At 38.8% G+C, this 23,053-nt stretch overlaps 1 protein-coding gene across 2 annotated transcripts in view; it reads right to left on the bottom strand.

Annotated features, from left to right (window-relative positions):
• LOC115413868 (nardilysin-like) overlaps positions 1–23,053 on the bottom strand; it is a 136,511-nt gene that overhangs the window by 68,945 nt on the left and 44,513 nt on the right. For both annotated transcript variants that reach the window (XM_030126990.1, XM_030126991.1), the window contains exons 12-15: positions 22,552–22,629; positions 13,151–13,271; positions 4,352–4,410; positions 3,994–4,048 (exon numbers count right to left, since the gene is read on the bottom strand). In XM_030126990.1, the coding sequence (XP_029982850.1) occupies positions 3,994–4,048; positions 4,352–4,410; positions 13,151–13,271; positions 22,552–22,629 (313 nt within the window). The remainder of the gene's footprint in view (positions 1–3,993; positions 4,049–4,351; positions 4,411–13,150; positions 13,272–22,551; positions 22,630–23,053) is intronic.

The following is a 23,053-nucleotide window of genomic DNA, read 5'->3' as shown; positions in this document are numbered from 1 at the left end:
ATTTAGGACCACATATGAAAGTGGTCTGAGTCAGAATTAGGACCACATATGAAAGTGGTCTGGGTCAGATTTAGGACCACATATGAAAGTGGTCTGAGTCAGAATTAGGACCACATATGAAAGTGGTCTGGGTCAGATTTAGGACCACATATGAAAGTAGTCTGGGTCAGATTTAGGACCGTATATGAAAGTGGTCTGGGTCAGATTAGTTCTGTTCAAACTGTCTTTAACAGATCAGATACAGGTCACATATGGACAAAAACATCAGATTTGGGCCACATCTACTTGCAGTCTGAACGTAGCCCATGTTAGCTTTTTGGAGCCAAATGTGACCATATTTAGACATAGGGACAGAACTGCAGGGATGCAGGGACTCATGGGTGGGCAAATGCTTTTCACTTTTAGATTCTTGCTCAAGTATTTGTAAATTGTCATTATTAACCACTCCTACTGTTGAGCTCACCGTCAGGACAAGTACACTGATACACTGATCAGAAACCTTGACAGCTTCATTACGTCTGTAAGTGAGCGGAGAGATGCTCAGTGCAGGTCTACAAAGGCCAGGCTTATGGAGTCACCATTTAGCAGCTGTTGCTGGCGTAACTATTACTTCTTTTTGTACTTCTAGTTTATTATGCATAGTTAGGGGTGGGCGATATGGGCAAAAAACATATCTTGATTATTTTTTAAAATTTCCCAATAACAATAATCTGATATCCTTTAAAACGTGAATTTCTGTCTTTGTTTTTTTTTTTTTTTTTTTACAAAAAATGCCGTAAAACTACTTGCTTACCAGGACATCAATAGATAGACAGCATTTCAGAACAACAGCTTTTGTTATTTTTTTAAGTGCTTCATACATCTTTTGCAAAACATGCGGGGGGGGGGCAGTATATACGTGCCCCCGTTTTATAGAATCAGCTTCCAGTTAACATTAAAGAGGCCGACACAGTCTCTACATTTAAGGTCAGGCTAAAAACGTTCCTATTTGAAAAAGCTTATGGTCAGGCTAGTTCAAACCAGGCTGAACCCACAGTTCAGTCTAAGCTGCCCTAGGAGCAAGATTGCTGGGGGAAGTACAGGCACTGAGTCCTGTCTCCTGTTTCTGGTTCTACGTACCATTCTGGTCTGCACTTATATTTTTAATATTTAGCAACTTAGTTTGTGCAGTGCTATTCACCCGGTGTCCCCTTTCCCCACTCCCCTCCGGGGGAGTGGCTACTTTTTCAGTTGTAACCGCTTGGGAGCCAATGACGACAGGATCTGCGCTGACCATCTGTGTCCTGCCCTGTCCTGTGTCCTGACCCCCTCCCCCAACTGTCTGGATGGACGTCCTCGGCCTCACCACTGTGGATGGGCCTCCTCGCTCCTGCCTGTCTCATCCAGCGGGATGGACCCCCCATGTGTCCACCCTACTGCATCCTTGCAGACTAGAACTACATCTGCAAATGGACGTCCATCAGTCCTGGTGCATCTATAGCCTGTCCGTCCATGGGAGTGGATCTCTCCTTCACTGTGGTTCTCCCCGAGGTTTCTGCCTTTTCCCACTGGGTTTTGAGTTTTTCCTTGCCGAGAAGGAGGGTCTAAGGACGGGGGATGCCCTGGACACTACTCATTTTCTTGCTGTTTATTTGACTGTTGTTTACTCCAACTGACTCTGTAAAGCCCTTTGAGATAACCTTCTTGTGATATTGGGCTATACAAATAAAGTTGAATTGAATTGAATACGTGGGTGTGCGGTTCAAAACTAACGTAACAACCAACGCTGGGGTGAAACAAAAGCGAAACCTAACATGCTTTCAACATCCGACTCCCAGCTTCTATTTCTGCTATTCAGTGGATTTTAAATGAAATTTTCATACCTTCTAGCCTGCATCCACTGGACCCACTCCACATGAATTTGTCACGTTTACCCCCCTTTAAGACGCCCCAGCTTGCATATAGTGTTATTTTCACTGACATCAGTCTGGGCAAAACCCAACCATTTCCAGGCTAGTGATGTGGACCCATATCTGCTACGAAATCATCCACTGAGACGGAGACTACTGCATATTTCCTCCATGTGAGATTATGTTTTGGGTTCTGCTCAGTCACCATCAGACTGAATCCTGTCCGCTGATTGGCTTCTGAGGCAAGCATTTGGTCAATGAGGACTTACATGCGCCTCTCCTTTACCGTCCGTTTGTTTTGTTTTCCAGACAGTATGAATACTCGATAATGTAAAATTACATGTCGTCAAATCAACATTTACAATATTATCGTAGGCGATATATATCGCCCACCTCTATGTATAGTGTGTTTGCTCTTGTATTCTATTTTTATTTGTATATTCTATTTTTACAGATTGTAATGCTGCTGCTGCACTAAAATCAATCTATCCATCCAGTTGTGGAAATACTCAGTTTGTCCTGTCAGTGGTCACAGAGGTGTGGCTGATCTATGTATGTTGTGAATTTCTTTGATAGGCAATTTAGTAGCTTTTGTATTTACTAAACAAAATCCATCCATCTACCTACCCATCCACCCACCCACCCATCCATCCACCCATCCATCCATCCATCCATCCATCCATCCATCCATCCATCCATCCATCCATCCATCCATCCATCCATCCACAGTACTTTTGTAATGGCTTCACTTTGGAACTGAGGTCCTTGTCCTTCGCTAATATCTATGAATCATAGCTTCAAAATGCACCTGTTTCCAGACACATTTACTGCCTTGGCATTGCCAGGTTAACACTGATTCTCAGTACATTTATTTACTTTCCAAGGGGTCTTATCAAAAAAAACAAAAAGCTTCTGAATGCAATCAATTAGATCTGTAATCAGTCAGAGCAACAACATGTAGGACATTGAACCAAATGGTAAATTAAACTCACAAATCCTGTCAGAAATCACAAAAGAAGCACATCTCAATGAAGAGCCTTTAACACTAAGAGCTGTTAGCTACAGTTCTGTGGACATCTACAAGGACCAACAATGTTGTATAAACAGTAACTTTAGCCTTTTGTTTTGTCTAAGATCAAAACAAATACTGATCACATGTATTGATGCAAACTTGGGCTGACACGTTTCTTAGGCTCCGTTCAGATGCAGGTAAATGTGGCTCAAATCTGATTTTTTTACCCATATGTGACCTCTATCCGATCTGTTAGACAGTCTGAACAGCACTAATCTGACCCAGACCACTTTCATATGTGGTCCTAAATCTGACCCAGACCACTTTCATATGTGGTCCTAAATCTGACCCAGACCACTTTCATATGTGGTCCTAAATCTGACCCCGACCACTTTCATAGGAGATCCTAAATCTGATACATATCTGATATTTTCCAATGTGACTTTAGTCTGAATGGCCAGGTCGCATTTATCCGACCTTTACGTCATTGAAATGCGACAAATGTCACAATTCTGCGTCCCAGGAGGAGGAGCGGAGGGAAACCATATTTCCTTCTGTAAACACAGTGTGTGTCTGCGTGGTCACGTATTCCATCAGGACCTCTTTAATGCATGTGGATCAGGGTCGCATTCAGTTCAGACTAAAAACTGATAGAAGTTGCATTTAATGCGTAATATGAATGATTTCACCAAAAAATCCAAACTGTGCATTAAGACCTGTTGTCTGAATGTAGCCTTATTCTTAATTAGCGAAAAGGTCACAGATAGAAAACACAAGATGAAAATGACTAAAAAGAATAAATGACCAAATAAAAGACCAAACCGACACAAAATATGAACCAAAATTTATCCTGAAACAACAGACATATTTATTGTAATAATTATAATTATCATCATTATTATCAATTATCACTTTAACTGCTGTTTTAAGTCCTGTTACTCTTCATTACTTTAAATACTGATCAGCTCTTTGTTCGATTCAAACTAACATTAGAATGACTTTCAATACAAGCAGTTTTTCATTGTCTGAGCTGTGATGCTTAGTGCCACAAAAACATTATCTCAACGATGATGTGAATATGTGGGTTCTTACCTGTTCCTGATAGTGAAATTCATTGGCCTCAATCTTCTGAATCTCCTCATAAATTCTGAATTGATCAACAGACAGAATTAGCATCTTTCTTCATCCCACACTAAAACTCAGCTGTCACAACATGACAAAAGATTAAGCTGCAAATAAATACAGATATAAACATATTATTGAATACACAAATGAGCAAACACGCACATTAACCTGTCACTGTCCTGTTTAATGCTTTATTTAGCACCACCTACCCACACAGGAAACATCACAGGTACGTTATGAAATGAGTGTTTGATTAGAGGAACAGCTTCTTTGTAACTAAAATGCCTCAAAGTGTGTTTGTGTAATAATGTGTGAGTGACAGTGCCTTTGTTGAGGTCCAAGCGTCTGCAACATCTTCAGGTACTGGAACACAAGTTGGGTCACCTGGAAAAACGTATACATAGACACATTAGCATTAATGTGAGTCATCTACTAGTCAACGACATGCATCTGTTGGAATGACATTAATAAAAACTTCAAAGTGTCTCTGTCCCCAGTCCTGTGGGACTACCTCTGTCATGTGTTTATTACCACAGAGCCAATCAGAGCCCTGGTTCTATCCTGTGTAGACTGGTAACCTGTCACCCTGCTGACAGTACTGTGTGTCCCAAAAAATGTGACATCACCTAATAACTTGTTTAAAATTTGGTTGCTCTTTTTGCTCAAAAAAGTGTAATTTAATTCGATTTATTCATTTTGAACATGCAAAAAAACAAAATAAAACAAAACAAAGCAAATTAAGACAAAAACAAAATAACATTTAAATGGACAGAATCTATCTTCAAGCACATACAAGTCTGAATATTGCAGTCGAAAAGGAGTAGGAAAAAGTGTGAACTTATTTAATCCTACCCCTCAGTGCTTTTACACCTTTATCACTAACTTAATACAAGGATCAAGCAATACTATTTTCCTAATTTTAGCATCGAACCACTACAAATACATAATGCAGTAACTGAATTACACACAACAATATGATCATTTTAGCTGAGTCATACAGACTAAACAATTCAACCATTTTCTTCAATAATTACAGCATATTTATCAATACAACATTATCCATAAACAAACAGGCCTCATCGTCATTATTAAATACTGTACCTCTCAAGAATCAATTCTTTATATCTTTTTTTAAACTGAATTACGTTTGATGTTTGTTTTATCTCCACACACAATTTGTTCCACAATTTTACTCCACAGATGGTGATACAGAAACTTTTTAACGTAGTGCGTACTTTATGAATCTTTAAATTAAATTTTCCCCGTAAATCATAGACTTCCTCTTTCACAAAACATTTGTTGAATACTGCCAGGCAGTAAGTTATTCTTTGCTTTATACATTATTAGAATAGTTTTGAACTCCACAAGGTCAATGAGTTTTAAAGTTTTAGATTGTCAATTGGCAATTATTTTTATTGTTCTGCTTTCAGGAATAGACATGCTGTTCTGTATACTGAAGTACGCCCAAACTCAGTCAAATGTGAACGCGCAACATGAATTTGTTAGAAAATTTCCTAAACAATCGCCAACAGGAAAGCAGATTTGGACGTGGCATAAGAGCTTTCAAAAGGAAGGCTGTTTATGTCGGAAAAAAGGACTCCACTACCGACCTGATGTGTGCTGCGTGACAAGCGGTGCACACATTGAACATTTGTAGTAACTTTGGAACATTACAAAATTACCATCCCCCAGAATTTTTTGCTTGAAATTTGTAGAATAAAACATTTTATGTCCAAAATAAATCCTATTAAGTATAATTTTTCCTGACCATGTAGTCACTCCGATATGGACATCTCAGAGGACGTCAGTTTTTTGGCACACCCTGTACTGTGGATGTAAGCGTTACACATTCCATGGGCCTATCCGGGTCCAGGAAAAGGACAGGGGACCAGTTACCGATGAAAACGCTCCTGCTAGTTTTCTTTTGCGGATTCTAAAAGTTTCGAGTCCATACACTTATCGTTTCCATAAATATGTGTGTCCAGATGGAAACAGTCCAACTGGGTTAAACGGTGTCATACGTATGCCACACCTATATGTGGCGCTGTACACAAATACAGACAGAGCCTATGGCAGGATCCACTCAAACTACAGAAGAATGCCCTGAGCATGTGCAGGAGGTTCCGTCCTGGGTTTTCTTCTTCTGGTCACGTGGTACTATGGCGTCATGGTTTCCGTGTTTTACCTATTCATACGCCAACGTTCGGTTGTGGTGAGTACCAAGGTTATAATAGTTTTGGATTTTTCATTATAGTTTAGTTTTATTTAGTTTTGACTTTTTTTTTTCCCTAATTCAGTTAGTTTTAATTCGTTTTAGGGCAAGTTTGCTAGTTTTTATTAGTTCTCCTTTTTAGCTTACCAGCCGACAGGCCATAAGCTATTGTCGTCATGCAGCGTCCGTCAGCGTCGTCTGTCGGCGTCTGTTGTCCGTTACAAAAACTTCAATCGTTTTCTTCTCCGAAACTACAATTCCGATTGACTTCAAACTTGGTATACAGCTTCTTTATGATGATGTCAACAAAAGTTAGTGAAATTATTTGAATCCGGATCTGATTCTGGATTTGGTGCGACTTTGAAAAATTTCCCCATAATAAGAGATAGGAAGTGGATCGATGCAATAACTCAGTAAATATAAATGATATCAAGTTGAAATTTCTACAGTCCAGCCCTGATGGGGAGATGACCAAAACATAATGTCCACATGCTGACCAGGATCTTCTTCTGGATCCAGGAACTTACGGAAAATTTAACATGGGCTGTTATGGGGAAAAACTTTCAATCGTCTTCTTCTCCCAAACTACAGTTCTGATTGATTTCAAACTTGGTATACAGCTTCTTTATGATGATGTCAACACAAGGTATTGAAATTATTTCGATCTGGATCTGATTCTGGATTTGGTGTGACTTTGAAAAATTTTCCCATTATAAGAGATAGGAAGTGGATTGATCCAATAAATCAGTATCAATGATATCAAGTTAGAATTTGAATTTTTTTACAGATCTGATTGGAATATGACCAAAACATGGGCTATTTCTGTAATATAATAAATACACATAACTGGGTGATAATAAATGGCATCTGGATACATTTCCCAAAGCTTTTAATTTGGCCGGTAAGATACAGGGCCATTGGTCCTATTTTTTAGCTTCCCGGCCAACAGGCCATAAGCTATTGTCGTCATGCGGCATCCGGCATCATCGTCGTCTGTCGTCGTCGTCTGTCGTCGTCGTCTGTCGTCATCGTCTGTGGTCCATTACAAAACTTTCAATCGTCTTCTTCTCCGAAACCACAATTGATTGATTGACTTCAAACTTGGTATACAGGGCCATTGGTCCTATTTTTTCTAAATGCTTAGTTTTACTTTAGTTTTAGTATTAATTTTAGTTTCGTCGTATCTTTTCTCTTCACTGTCGTATTCAAATAAATCCCAGGCAGCATTCTGCTGCTTTCTCCCAACTTGAGTCTCCATGTTTCCAGGTAGAGTGGAGACCAGAAGACAACTGTAAACGACAAGTGACGACAAGTGACAGACCGTGAAGTACGGTATGGTGCCGCTAACTAAAATTGCTAGAGTCAAATGAATCACTTTTGTATCAATCCGACATTGACAAAGATGGAAACAAAAGGAATTTTATCCATAATTTTTATACATTTTAGTTAGTTTTGTAAGCACACAATACAGTTTCAGTTAGTAATCATTTTTTTCTTTTAATTATAGTTTTTATTTATTTCAGTTAACGAAAATGTTCTTTCAATTCTAGTTTTCGTTATTTTGTTAGTTTTCGTTAATGATAATAACCTTGGTGTGTACAGGGTGTATATTCCATATATGACCACAGTACTGTGGACACAAAAGGACGATGAGTTCATGGAACAGTGTCCATGATTGGATCTGGGACAACAACATGTCCTTACTGCTGATTGTCACTAGGGATGCACTGATACTACTTTTTTCCAGACCAAGTACTTACATTTGAGTACTTGCCAATACAGAATACTGATACTAGTCCTTAATAATCCCATTCCAGTTCTTGGTTCCTTTTGTAAATGTGCTTTATTGTCATTGTCATTAGTCTGACTGGAACAAAGTGCTGCTACTGACATTTAATGTGTTGGAATGAGCGTTTGTCAATCAATCCACCAGGGGGCGCCGCTCTGAATTAACCACACTGGACAAATACCACGAAGAAGAGGAAAGTTTTATGAGAAGAAGAAGAAAGTCAGTAATAACAAACATGGAGATGACACAGATGGTTTTACTAATGTGATACTAATGTTGATATTGATGAGTGTAGTTGTCCTAAATCTGTCAGTAGTTTTTCTCTAACTCACACAGTCACTCTTTGAACAGATCCTCTACGTCCACGGTTCTCTGTGGTTCTGCGGCTCCGTCTGGGTACGCACAGAGCCTTATATACAAGATAATATGATGATCTTTACATGGCTCTGGGTACGCATCCGCTAGCTCCCAGAAAACGGACAAAATTAAGTGTGGAATGTACGCAGAGGACGGACAGAACGCTCTGTCCGTATCCACCTGTGTCTTTAATGTTACTTTCAGTCACCAATACTTTTGTCGCCGTCGTTTATTTTTAAAAATCTCCACACTGCTGACATTAGTCCTCCGCAGCATACCTGCTGCACTATGAGGTGAATGTCACGCTGCCATCAAGTGGTATCGATGTGTTTGTATCGGAGCACTTTTATGAGTACGAGTATTACGACACACATTCAATATCGAACCGATACTCGATACTGGTGTCGGTATCGGTGCATCCCTAATTGTCACAGTACAAATCATAACATTTGATTGGCTCTGTGGAAATACACAGTCCGAAATTTTGTGCCACAGTACTGTGGCAGTAGACATTGCCTGATAATTACAGTCTCTGGTACCAGGATCTGTTATCTATACGTGTTCCAAAAGTCAGAACAGAAGTGGAAGAGAAAGATTTGAAAGTTTTCTTCTCCTGCTGCCTGGACTGACCTACAGATGGAGATCAACCTGAAGCAGCTGCTCTGTAAGTACAAAGTCAGATTGATCAGACGGAAAAAGATCAATCTGGATGTAGATGTTTTTTTTCTAATTGATTGAATCGAGCTCTGCTTTGAGATGCTTTCCAGGAATATCGTTGTTATACTTTTAGTACCTTTGAAATTATTGATGGCGTTTTGAGTTTTATGTGTGGTTTTAGAATGGAGCTTTATGTATATTTTTAATGTGGATGCATGGATGAAATCTCTATTGTCTGTAACTTCTGCAGCTGCTGTCTTGGCCATGACACTCTCCACGAGAGATTTTTAATCTCAATGAGTAATTTTTCCTGGTTAAATAAAGGTTCATCATGACCACATTCAACTTGGAGGTTAAATTACTGTTGAAAAACACCACAGAGATTCAGATCCAATTGAAAATGTCACTCCTGCTTCGTTGAATAAACAGAGGGAATAAATTTGTAAACTGTTAAGTCGGTTCTGACCTGTTTGGCATCTGAAGATATGATTAAATGATAAGAAATACCAGTTGGATATTTCAGTGACTCAGTGGGGACCGTAACACTGATGATCGAACACCAAACGGAAACGTGACTGTCAAAGCTGGCAGTATGTGCATGCATCACTGACCATTACCTGTTCTGTACATGTTACTCAACACAAAGGACACTTCTACTGTTACATCTATGTCTATCTAAACAAATAATAAATGCACTCAAGACTGTCTAAGAACTCATTAAACCTATATAAAACCCCAATCAGGGTTTTGAATAATGTTTCATGAAGTAGCTGGATTGTGCAATAATGTCATGGTGTTATCTTTTATCTGTTATCTTATCTTGCTGTAGTTTATTCTTTGTCATTATTTATTGTTATCATGTTTCTTTTAACTATCTGAGAGTCTTGTGCAATATGAGTATGTGAAATATGTGTGAGTTATGTGATTGCATCTTCATCTGGTCTGATGCTTCTGTGTTGTTAATTAGCAGCTTCATCTGTGCAGTTCAGTCCAAGACACATTTCCCTAAGGGGACAATAAAGTGTATCATATTGTATCGTACTGTATAATAACATGCAGGGGCTGAAACCAGGGGGAAAGGACAAAATACGGAAACACATACCTTCCCTTCAGACTGAATATAAAGACAGATTAACCTGCTTCACAACAAGGCCCTTTACATGACCATAAAAATCTGATAACTATTAGTAATAATTAGACTATTATCACAATCAGATCTGATGCAGTTACATGTAATTAGGAACTATGATAACCCAAAAACCCTGGTCTCAGATCATTATTGGATTTCTTACAGAGTAAGTATGTACTGACCCACACCTATGCATGTTAAACTACGTAAAAGAACTAAATAAATCAGACTGACATGAATACAAGCATAAAGACATCGGAGTATTGGGGAAAATCCAGGTGTGTTAATCTGATTTTTTATAATCAGATTACTGCTGTTATCTGATAAAAACAGATCAGATTATACTGAGCCCATTTACATCCACACTAATACTCCCATCATTATCTGATTTCTGTAGTTATCAGATTATTATTGATCATGTAAACACAATAATCTGATCGGCTTTATCCGATAACAGCAGTAATCTGATTAGTAGAACTCAAATGAACACACCTAGATTTCTCCCCAATACTCTGATGTCTTGATGCATGTATACAGGTTAATCTGATTTATTTTGTTTGTTTGTTTTTAACATCAGCACATTGGCAAAAAAATAAAAAATAAAAAATCTATAGAAACAGAAGTTATGCAGCGACACCATGAGCCAAAGGAAAAAAGGTAAAAAAAAAAATCAGTGAAATGAAATGAAGGATAGCAGCAACATGTGACCTATTCTGCTGTCTTATTAGCTCTTACCACATTAGGACAGCTAATGCTGACACTGTAGGCATTGCCATGGGCTACAAGACAAGTCCAGATGTTTTGAAAATGTCAGAAAGTGTGTGTCTTACGTCATAATGTACGAACGTAATCTGAAAGAAAATCAAATAATGGACTGAAACATGTAAACCAGGGTTCACATTTCTGAAGTGCACAGAAACGCCTCGCATTTGATTACTGCAACTACGGGATTACCCCCAGTTATCAGATTTTTATGGTTTATTATGTATGTTTATTATTATGTAAACGGGCTCACTGTTCGAGAGTCTGGTTTCAGCTGGCTTGATATGCAAAGTGTCATGAGATTAACTTTGTTATGATTTGGCGCTATATAAATAAAATTTGATTGACTGATTGACTCTTTACATGATCAATAATAATCTGATAACTCAAGGAATCAGATAATGATCATGGATGTAAATGAGCTTATAGTTTCATCATGGAAAAGAGAAAGTACTTTTTAAACTTTCTAAGTAGAGTCTTGTCTAACTGATTCTGAACAGTCATTGGTAATTATAACTGTCAATCACATATGTAAGCCTCCACCTGCCTGAAATACCCATGAGCAACTACAACTCTCTGTCATGGTGGAACTGTTCTACAGTTTGTCCAGAGAAGAGAACAGGATTTAAGAGGAAGAGGAACAACTTATGCTGTGCACAAGCGTCTTTCCATGCTGTTACTAATCCTTGGTTGTACACTCAAAATACACTACTGTCTTGGCTGTGAGGAACATACTTGACTATTTTTGGGCATTGTGCAGTGAAAATGAGTGCCTTCTGACTAAAACGACTCCAGGTATAGCCTCTCTGAATGGGACTGGCAGTAAAGTGCTCTTTAAAACAGTAAATAAAAACCTCAAGGCTGCTGCAGCACTTATACAGCACTTATCAATGAATATTTGTTAACTGAAACGTTTTTCATTAAGTACTTCAGATGGAAAACAGTTATCCTGTTGAATGATCCCTAAATACCTCCCTGTTCAATATAAGAGTTGTCATAGCAACTGACAACTTGGAATTCTATTACCCGTTGCATTCCAGAAAACAGAGGAGAATAGGCCAGCTGTGTCCTTACACGGCAAAATAGACAACGGAGTATGTCAACAATTTATTGTTGTACTGCAGAGACAAGATTCACTAAGATCTGACAACATGTCATTTGAATAATACATAATCAGTGTTGGGGAAACTACTTTGAAAGCTGAGTTTTGCAATACGACCAACTAATTTACATTGGAAGAAAGAGAAATATCACATCAGAAAGAGCTGAAACAGCATGTAAAATGCAAATGCCCGAAGACAGCAGTAATGTCAAAATGTGGTTTGACCTATGTTTCATTGTAGAATGTATGAACACAACATACCATGTTTTGTATGGTCGAATTTACTTCATTTGTAAATATACATCCACTCCTCATATTCAGGCTGCAGCACATTCAAAAACAAGAACGCGAGCATATGAGGCCCAATACTGATTTCAAATAATGAAATAATGTGAAGAAAGAAAGAAAGAAATCTAAGTTGTGTTTCAGTTATTATCCCCTAAGGAAAATCCAGTCTTTGTTTTCTACCCATTTTAATACACACAGCACCTAGCATTAGCATTAGATTAGCATTAGCATTAGCACTTGCTCCATTAATGCTGAAAAGTACATTCATATTTTGGAACCACTTCTACTGCCTTCAGTACTTCAGCTTTACTTTACAATATGGCTAATCCTTTACTCCTCCAACTTTTATATATTTTTATATATATATATATATATATATATATATATATATATATATATTTTTTATATATATATATATATATATATATATATATATATATATATATATATATATATATATATATATATGTATGTATATGTATGTGTGTGTGTGTATGTGTGTGTGTGTATGTGTTATGTTCATACTGTCTTCAGTGAAATACAAGTCAAACTACATTCATATGCAATTTATCTAGGTTTGTGTTAAAGATTGAGTGGTGAAAGTGTAAAGAAGGTATGATGTGTACATCTATGCATTTAAAGGAGATCAAGCAAAAAAAAAAAAAAAAAAACAAATATGAACTCTGTTATTTCAAACACCCTTTGTGGCTGTTGAGGTCCCGTTTTGTAACTGATGTACAAGTCTCAGTCCCACCTGCAACATTCCACTGCATAAAAAAATCAAAGTTCCATTTAAGGGTGTTTTCACACTGACAGGTGTTTGTGTACCTGGTAGAAGTTCTGGAAGCCTTCGTCAGTGAGGGTAATGGAGATGGAGAAAATGGAATAGGTGGTGTTCTGGTCAAAGCCGGTTTCACTGTTACCTCCAAATAATGCCAGAGCCCAGCACCTACAAAACAAACCAACAATCAAACAAACAAACTAACACTCAAACAATCCAACAAACAAACAAACAAACCAACAATCAAAGAAACCAACGGACGAACAAACAGACCAACAAACAAACCAGAAAACAAACAAACAAACAAACATACCAAAAATCAAACAAACCAGCAATCAAACAAACAAACCAACAAACAAACATACGAACAATCCAACCAACAAACAAACAAACATACCAACAATCAAACAAACCAATGAACAAACAAACAGACCAACAATCAAAGAAACCAACGGACGAACAAACAGACCAACAAACAAACCAGAAAACAAACAAACAAACAAACATACCAAAAATCAAACAAACCAGCAATCAAACAAACAAACCAACAAACAAACATACGAACAATCCAACCAACAAACAAACAAACATACCAACAATCAAACAAACCAATGAACAAACAAACAGACCAACAATCAAACAAACCAGAAAACAAACCAACAAACCAACCAACCAACAAACAAACATACCAACAATCTAACAAACCAGCAATCAAACAAATAAACCAACAAAAATGCCAACAATCAAACAAACAAACCAGCAAACAAACAAACAAACATACCAACAATCAAACAAACCAGCCAACCAACAAACAAACAAAACCGGCAATCAAACAAACAAACAAACCAACATACCAACAACCCAACAAACCAGCAATTAAACAAACAATCAAACAAAGAAACATACCAACAATCAATCAAACAAACAAACAAACAAACAAACACACCAGCAAACAAACCAACAATCAAATAAACCAACCAACAATCAAACAATCAAACCAGCAAACAAACCAACAATCAATCAAACAAACAAACAAACAAACAAACAAACAAACCAGCAAACAAACCAACAATCAAATAAACAAGCCAAAAAGCAAACATACCAACAATCAAACAAACCAACAATCAAACAGACCAACAAATCAAAACAAACCAGCAAACAAACAAACTAACCAACCAAACAATCAAACAAAAAAAACAGGAAACAAACAAACCAACCAACAATCAAACAAAAAAACAGCAAACAAACCAATAAGCCAACAAACCAACGCCCAAACAAACAAACAAACCAACGCACAAACAAACAAACAACTGCACCTTAAGTGTTGAATAAATACAGCCAATAATTTGAACACCTGTCTTCAGGTTTTCTTAATTTCAGCCAATTAAATGGAACTTTTGGTGGGACCTTTTACAGGGTGAGCTGAGCTTTAAAGAAGTCCCAAAATAATGGGATAAATAAAGTACATCTATTTATTTATCCATCTACAGACAGAAGACTCACTGCTCAGATGTGTTTCATCTGCCATTGTTTTCCATTCATTTAAGAACAAAAAAACAACTGAAGTTTGAGACTTGAGCTGCATCATCTGTCACATTAAACACCACATCTGCTTTTATCTGAACTGGGACATGTTTTTGATGTGGGATGATGCACTTACTGGTTTAAGAAGATCTGTGCTGAATTACAGCCCAAGTAGAAATACTGCTAAGTGTGACTGATCACATCAGAGTTTGAAAGCTTTTCCAGTGTTTTCACATTTGGGGAAAATGAATTTAACAACAGTGATTAAAGGAAAAAAAAACTGTGTTGAATTCCATCCATTTTCAATCAATTTCAAAGGTACCATTTACATTACCCATATAAAGGACTTATATATGGTTCAAAATTAGGTCATTAATTCAGTTTTAAACAGTTAATAAATCATTAAAAAGCTATTTAACACCCAAGAAAAAGGGACCAACTTTAAAAATCAAACTCCTATGGAGGATGTAACATTATGAAAATTTCGCATCATGGTTATTGTGACCAAAATTATCACGGTTATCATTATTATCGCGATATTATTGAAATTGTGCTCAAAATGTTCAAAAAGTACTTAAACACACACTGAAATAATTTATCCAAGTTGTATTTAATAAAAAAATAAATAAATAAAATAATTGGTACAATGTACCTTCTAGTGGCAGAAACAATCAAATTTTAACCCTTAGTGGTCTGAGCCTATTTTGTCCGTTTTTCAGTACTATTGATTTTACCTTTATATACTATATAAATGAGTGTTTACTATACCCATGTTTGGTATCTTTTTTTCAGCACAACTTCTGTCTATTATTTTTTTCACTTTAACCTACTACATCAACATAACAGAACAAAAAATAAACAAAAGAAAAAGTCTGATTTGAAAAATGTATATAACTTATTGCATAAATAACACAAAGATGCTTAACGAACCCTTTCAAAGACTTTAAAAGTGAATATTGGTTCTAAATATTAAGTATATAAAATTAAAATTGTAATAAATTAAAACTATACTGCATGTAAATATACTGATATCCTGTGGGGGGGTGCTTCATGAGTATGGGGTCCGGGGCCCTCTGTTAAGGGCAGTTTGGTCTTTGTATGACCGAAGAAGGAGCCTGGTTCGCATTGCTGGCAGTAAGTCAGATCTGTTCCAGGTGCATGTTGGACTCCGGCAGGGCTGTCCTTTGTCACCGGTTCTGTTCATAATTTTTATGGACAGAATTTCTAGGCGCAGCCAGGGGCCGGAGGGGGTCCGGTTTGGGGACCACAGGATTTCATCTCTGCTTTTTGTGGATGATGTTGTCCTGTTGGCCTCATCAAGCCTGGACCTTCAGCGTGCCTTGGGGCGGTTTGCAGCCGAGTGTGAAGCAATCGGGATGAGGATCAGCACCTCCAAATCCGAGGGCATGGTTCTCGACCAGAAAAAGGTGGTTTGCCCTCTCCGGGTAGGTGGGGAGCCCCTGCCCCAAGTGGAGGAGTTTAAGTATCTTGGGGTCTTGTTCACGAGTGAGAGAAGAATGGAGTGTGAGATTGACAGATGGATCGGTGCAGCGTCTGCAGTGATGCGGTCGCTGTACCGGTCTGTCGTGGTGAAGAAGAAGCTGAGCCGAGCAGCAAAGCTCTCAATTTACTGGTCAATCTATGTTCCTACCCTCACCTATGGTCATGAGCTTTGGGTCAGGACCGAAAGGACAAGATCCCGGATACAAGCGGTCGAAATGAGCTTCTTCCGTAAGGTGGCTGGGCGCACTCTTAGAGATAGGGTGAGGAGCTCAGTCACCAGGGAGGAGCTCGGAGTAGAACCGCTGCTCCTCCGCGTCAAGAGGGGCCAGCTGAGGTGGCTCGGGCATCTGTTTCGGATGCCTCCTGGATGCCTCCCTGGGGAGGTGTTCCGGGCATGTCCCACCGGGAGGAGACCTCGGGGAAAACCCAGGACATGCTGGAGAGACTATGTCTCTCGGCTGGCCTGGGAACGCCTCGGGGTCCCCCCGGAAGAGCTGGAGGAGGTGTCTGGGGAGAGGGAAGTCTGGGCATCCCTGGAGGAGGTATCTGGGGAGAGGGAAGTCTGGGCATCCCTGGAGGAGGTGTCTGGGGAGAGGGAAGTCTGGGCATCCCTGATTAGACTGTTACCCCTGCGACCCGGCCCCAGATAAAGCGGAGGATAATGAATGAATGAATAAAACTATACTCAAATATTTGGCATAAAAGCACATCTTTACATGTGCGTTTTTTCCCCTAAAAGTGCGGTAATCAATTACAGTTAACATGATAATTAGAATTTAAATGGTAATACTAACAGTCTGCAATTTTACTGTGGTTTATCGTTATACCGGTAATCGTTACATCCCTACTCCTATGTTCACCTTTACTGTTCCACCTCAGACTGGGTAGTGACGGTCTTTGGTTTGTTCATTAGTAGCATTTACACCTACCGTCTTCATCTGAGGTTCAAGAAGTTAACAGCATTTAACTGTCAGCCTGTCTTCAGACTCAAAGTCTCATTTGTCACCACATGAACAGATACACACATGAAAGTGTAGTCTAGCCAAATATGGGCCTGGTCCAGCGGTACTAGACGGACAGCATTACTACATTTGTGTTTGTCCTTTTACAACTGTTTAAGGTGGAAAGATGAATGATACCTCATTTTACAGGGAATAATGAGCACTTTTAGATTTGTGACTGAAAAAAAGGTTTTAACTTAATTTTCTGTCTTAAAAATAGTAAAAAGCCCTTGGTAACAGATGGACAGAAAATGAACATCTGTTTTTGACCACTTTATAAAACCTGCCTTTAAGTGTGGCTCCAATTTTCATCAAACAGTCAAATATTTACTGTCGGTCCTCTAGGGGGTCTATTTACCAAAACAGCAGACAGTTTGTATTTGTTTAATATATAAGGACATAAAATAGAAAGAGTTTTGCTACTTGTTTGGGTAACGAATGGACAAGGGAGAAGAATTACAAGGTTCAACTGTTTATTCAGCATACTTATTAGTATATACATTACATATATAATATCTACAAAGTCAAATACCTTGAGAAACTAATTTAATACATTTAACATATATTTATCTCAGTTTATTAGATATCTATAACTACTGTAAAGAGTACGGAGCCCCTTTGGTGACGTGAGGAACATTTAACATATTAATGCGTGGCCATGCGTCTCTCTACAATGAAACTGGGTGAGGCAGTTTATTCGGGAATAAAGGTAATAAAGGCAATTACCTTTATATATACATACAGACCTGATCAAAATCGTAAGACCAGTTGAAAAATAGCTAGAATTTACCTTTTGCACATTTGGATCTTAATGAGGTTTAAGTGGGTCAATAATGTAAAGCGCTTTGGGTGTCTAGAAAGGCGCTATATAAATCCAATCCATTATTATTATTATTATTAGAGCTACAATATACAAAAGCAAGAAGGGGGAGTGAGACAAAAAGCACTTTGAAAAAGTAATTTATTGAAAACAAGTAAACTGAAATAGACTGTTTATCAGCTGATCAAAAGCTTAAGACCGCAGGCTATAAAAGCCAAAATCTGCTCAAAATTCTCATTTTCTGTCGGGCATTCACACGGTCATGCCCTCCTGATGGCTAAAGCTAAGAAGCTTTCTCTTCTTGAACGTGGTCGGATCGTCCAGCTGCATAAACAAGGCCTCTCGCAGCGTGCCATTGCTGCTGAGGTTGGACGCAGTAAGACAGTCATTCTAAATTTTTTGACAGATCCTGAGCATTATGGAACAAAAAAGTCAAGTGGTAGACCCAAAAAAATTACACCTGCGCTGAACCGGAGGATCCGATTGACTGTCCGTCAAGACATAGGGCAGTCCTCGATCCAAATTAAGGCCCTTACGGGTGCCGACTGCAGCACAATAACCATCAGACGGCATCTGCGGGAAAAGGGTTTCAAAAACAAAAAACAAATTCAAAGACCTTGTCTCCTACAACGCCACAAAACTGCCCGTTTAGACTTTGCCAGGGAGCATCAAACATGGGACACTGAAAGGTGGAAAAAAGTTTTATTCTCTGATGAGAAAAAATGGAACCTTGACGGTCCAGATGGCTTCCAACGTTACTGGCATGACAAGGAGATCCCACCTGAGATGTTTTCTACCCGGCGCAGTGGAGGGGGGTCCATCATGATCTGGGGTGCTTTTTCATTCAGTGGAACACTGGAGCTTCAGGTGGTGCCGGGTGGTCAAACGGCGGCCGGTTACGTGCAGATGTTGCAGCGGGCGTCCCTCATGACTGAGGGCCCTGGTCTGTGTGGTAACAGCTGGGTTTAAAAACAGGACAACGCTGCAGTTCACAATGCTCGCTTGACGAAGGACTTCTTCAGGGAGAATAACATCACTCTTTTGGACCATCCCGCATGTTCCCCTGATTTAAATCCCATAGAGAACATTTGGGGATGGATGGCAGGGGAAGTTTATAAAAATGGCCATCAGTTCCACACAGTTGATGCCCTTCGTGAAGCCATCTTCACCACTTGGAGCAATGTTCCCACCAGCCTCCTGGAAACACTTGCATCAAGCATGCCCAAACGAATTTTTGAAGTGATTAACAAGAACGGTGGAGCTACTCATTGCTGAGTCCTACTGAGAACATTTTCACCTCCGCCAAGGAGGTTATGTTTTTGCCAGGGTTTGTTTGTTTGTCTGTTTGTCTGTCCGTTAGTGTGCAACATAACTCAAAAAGTTATGGACAGATTTTGATGAAATTTTCAGGGTTTGTTGGAAATGGGATAAGGAAGAAATGATTAACTTTTGGGGGTGATCGGGGGTGGGGGGGCCCACGGGGGGGCCCACTGATCAGCCTTGGCGGAGGTCTGCGCTCTCCAAGTGCTTCTAGTTTGTTCTGGTTTGGAGAGTTTTTTGTAATTTTTTGAGCGATGGTCTTAAACTTTTGATCAGCTGATAAACAGCCTATTTCAGTTTACTTCTTGTTTTCAATAAATTACTTTTTCAAAGTGCTTTTTGTCTCACTCCCCCTTCTTGCTTTTGTATATTGTAGCTCTACTTAAAACCTCATTAAGATCCAAATGTGCAAAAGGTAAATTCTAGCTATTTTTCAACTGGTCTTAAGATTTTGATCAGGTCTGTGTACACACACACACACACACACACACCCGGTCAAAAGTTTTAGAACACCCCAATTTTTCCAGATTTGTATTGAAATTCAAGCAGTTTAAGTCAAATGAACAGCTTAAAATGGTACAAAGGTAAGTGGTGAACTGCAAGAGGTAAAAAAAAAAAAAAAAAGGTAAGGTTAAACAAAACTGAAAAATAATGTACATTTCAGAATTATGCAAAAAGGCGAACAAGAAATGGGTAAACAACTTAAAGCAGTTCTGCAGCAATGGAGGTTGATCAAGCCTTGAATGTTGGTGCAGCAAGGTTTAATCAGTCCCTAACACCTTCTTCCAGTCTTCAGTAGTCCACTGGCAGTGTTTCATGGCCCAGGCAAGCCTCCTTTTCTTATTGTGAAGTCTCAGCAATGGCTTTCTTGCTGCAACTCGACCCATCAAACCTGCAACTGGATGTCTTCTCTTCACAGTTGAAACTGAGACTTGCTTACTACAACCACTACTGAGCTGTGCTTGAAGCTGTTGTCCTGTGAGTCACCTATCACTCAAGTTATTGACTCTCAGAAACTTGTCTTCTGATTCTGTTGTATCTTTGGGTCTGCCAGACCTCTTCCTTTCAGCATTTCCCCCAGTTTCTGAGTGCCTTTGGATAATGAAGGAAACTGGACTTATTGACACCTGGACTTTCTAGGCAATTTCTCTGTAGGACAGACCTACATTTTTCAGTGTTATGATGGTCTGTCTCTCTTCTATCGTTAATTGCCTTTTCCTCTTTTCCATTTGTTCAGTAACACACTACTTTCTGCAGTACAATACTGTTCAAACAATGCTCACAATGGTATGGTACCAAAGTGTGTTCCAACACTACTTTTATGCAGACAGAGGGGGTTGGAAGGAATTCAGAAACGTTGGGACACCTGTAGGAATTGGTAGCACCAGGCTTGAGCAACCTCCATTGCTGCAGAACTGCTTTAAGTTGTTAACCCATTTCTTGTTCGCCTTTTTGTAAAATTCTGAAATGTACATTATTTTTCAGTTTTGTTTAACCTTACCTTTTTGTTTTTTCGCCTCTAGCAGTTAGCAGTTCACCGCTTACTTTTGTACCATTTCAAGCTGTTCATTGGACTTGAACTGCTTGAATTTCAATAAAAAACTGGAAAAATTCAGGTGCTGTAAAACTTTTGACCAGTAGTGTATGTGTGTGTGTGTGCGTGTGTGTGTGTGTGTATATATATATATATATATATATATATTTATATATATTTATATATATACACATATATATATATATGTAAGTATATGATGGTAGTTGAGGTGTTCCATGTTGGTAAGAGCATCAAATTGGTGTGTTACACTAAACAGCAGTCTCGTAGGTGAATTGTCTTGTGGTCAGTAATGTATTACTACGAGTTACTACTACTTTCATGCATCCTAAAGGCACTTTTTATTGTCTGAGGCAGATGTTAGTTCCTTTGTTGGGATTGCACAAAAATAATGTTATGATGTTAGTTATGAACTAATAGAGTATGAACATTTGAGCAATATCTTAAAATGTAATGTCTGTAAAACATAGTTTAAGTTTGAAGCTTTTACAGAGTAAAGTATGGTGAAATAGCATTAGACCCTGTTCCGATCAAATAAAAGTGTGTTCAGTATCTGTGCATGTATGTGGTGTGATTAAATTTTTCCAGGAAATAATCTTACAAAAAAAAAAAAAAAAAGAAACGAAACAAACAAAGTCGGCATGTTAACAGTACTGTCACGGCCAAGCCTTTCTTTTCCTTAGTTTCTGTTCTAGATGCTCTAATTCTAGGGCCTGCAGGTGCCCTGTCTCCTGCAATCACCTGGGGTGTGGCTATAAAACCTGAGAGGTATTCAGCCTCTTTCTCTTCCCTGCTCATTTTGGGCTGTGCTGCTGCACAGCCCGGACCTCCTGTTCTTTGTGTTTTGAGTTGTTTGTCATCTGGCCAGGTATGGTTTCAGTTTTGGCTCTTGTCTTTTGGTTGGATTATTTTGGCTTTCTTTTATCACTTACAATAAATTTTGGTTAACCGTACTTGTTGTGTTTGGTTGTTTTGTTACGGCTATGAGCTAGGTCATGACAAAGTGGGGGCTTGTCCGTTCAAGTGAAGTTGTTGTTTCAGGGTTGAGGGTTAATGAGACCATTGTTTGCAGCTTGGTTGCTTATTGTTAACTTGATGAACAGACTTGACCAGACATTTGGTTGACATTGTGGATTGTGTAGAGATTAAGAGTAAGCAGAGAAGTTAAAAAAAAAAAAAAAAAAAAAAAAAAAAGCTTTTCCATGATATATTGTGATATATTGTATGGTGATCCTAGTATTGTGATTTGTATCATATTGCCAGATTCTTAATACACACCCATAGGTGAGATTGTCCGAAGTCAATATAAACGGCCTCTTCCACCTCAGCTGTTTGTTTTGACTGGGAAATGAGACCGAGTACAGTAAAATTTCACTGCTGCCATTTATCGGTGATTGAAAACTGCACACACAGTAAATAGAAATATTCTATCAAACGATCAGAGAGCAGAGCTGATGTACAGGAAATACTGGATGGTCTCTTTGGCAAGTCACTTAACACCAAAAGGCTGTAATGCTCTTGTTCCACCCCATCCACAGATGAGAATGTATGAGTCACACTGTGGAGTGGGCAGGCACAGCATATAGTTTCAAGATTGGGCTCAAACACTCAGGGCTCCCTCAAAGCTTCGAAAAGCTCATGTATACCCATCAAACTGAAGACCTTTTCATTGGGTTTTGGAGAGCCCTCGAATCAGAAAAACAAACAGACGGAGGCGATAACACTCACTTCTTCCTGAGCACTGACAGGATGCTTCCAGTACCTTCGTGGCCAATCAGCCAAGAGATGTAGTGGAGAGGCTTTACTCTAAAAGGAAGGGGGGGGGGGGGGGCATGAAAAGGAGAAACAAAAAATATCAATGCAATCAGTGCAAAGCGTGGTAACTTCTAGCTGACTTAATTCTATGTTTATATGAAGAGGAGCTTCTCCAAGGAAACGAGATGGGGATGTTGATAAAAGAGAAACAAACACATCTGATGCAATTTCTCTCAAGTGAGAGGAAAGTGTCATCTTCTCTGTGCGGCTGAAATCTGCCTTTAAGGGGCTGTGAGCTACAATAGGAGAACAACGCTTATGGAGTAACATTAGGCTCTAGGTTTTATCTTGTTCTATCATGACCTACATTTGTTATTTGGTCCCCATAAAGCAGGGGTGTCTAAGGCTATGTTCAGACTGCAGGTAAATGTGTCCCAAATCCGATGTTTTTCACTCATATAAAACACCTGCGTGA

The sequence above is a fragment of the Sphaeramia orbicularis genome, chromosome 22 (genome assembly GCF_902148855.1).
Source record: "Sphaeramia orbicularis chromosome 22, fSphaOr1.1, whole genome shotgun sequence".
Classification (NCBI taxonomy): domain Eukaryota; kingdom Metazoa; phylum Chordata; class Actinopteri; order Kurtiformes; family Apogonidae; genus Sphaeramia; species Sphaeramia orbicularis.
This window is presented reverse-complemented; position numbering and strand designations above follow the sequence as displayed.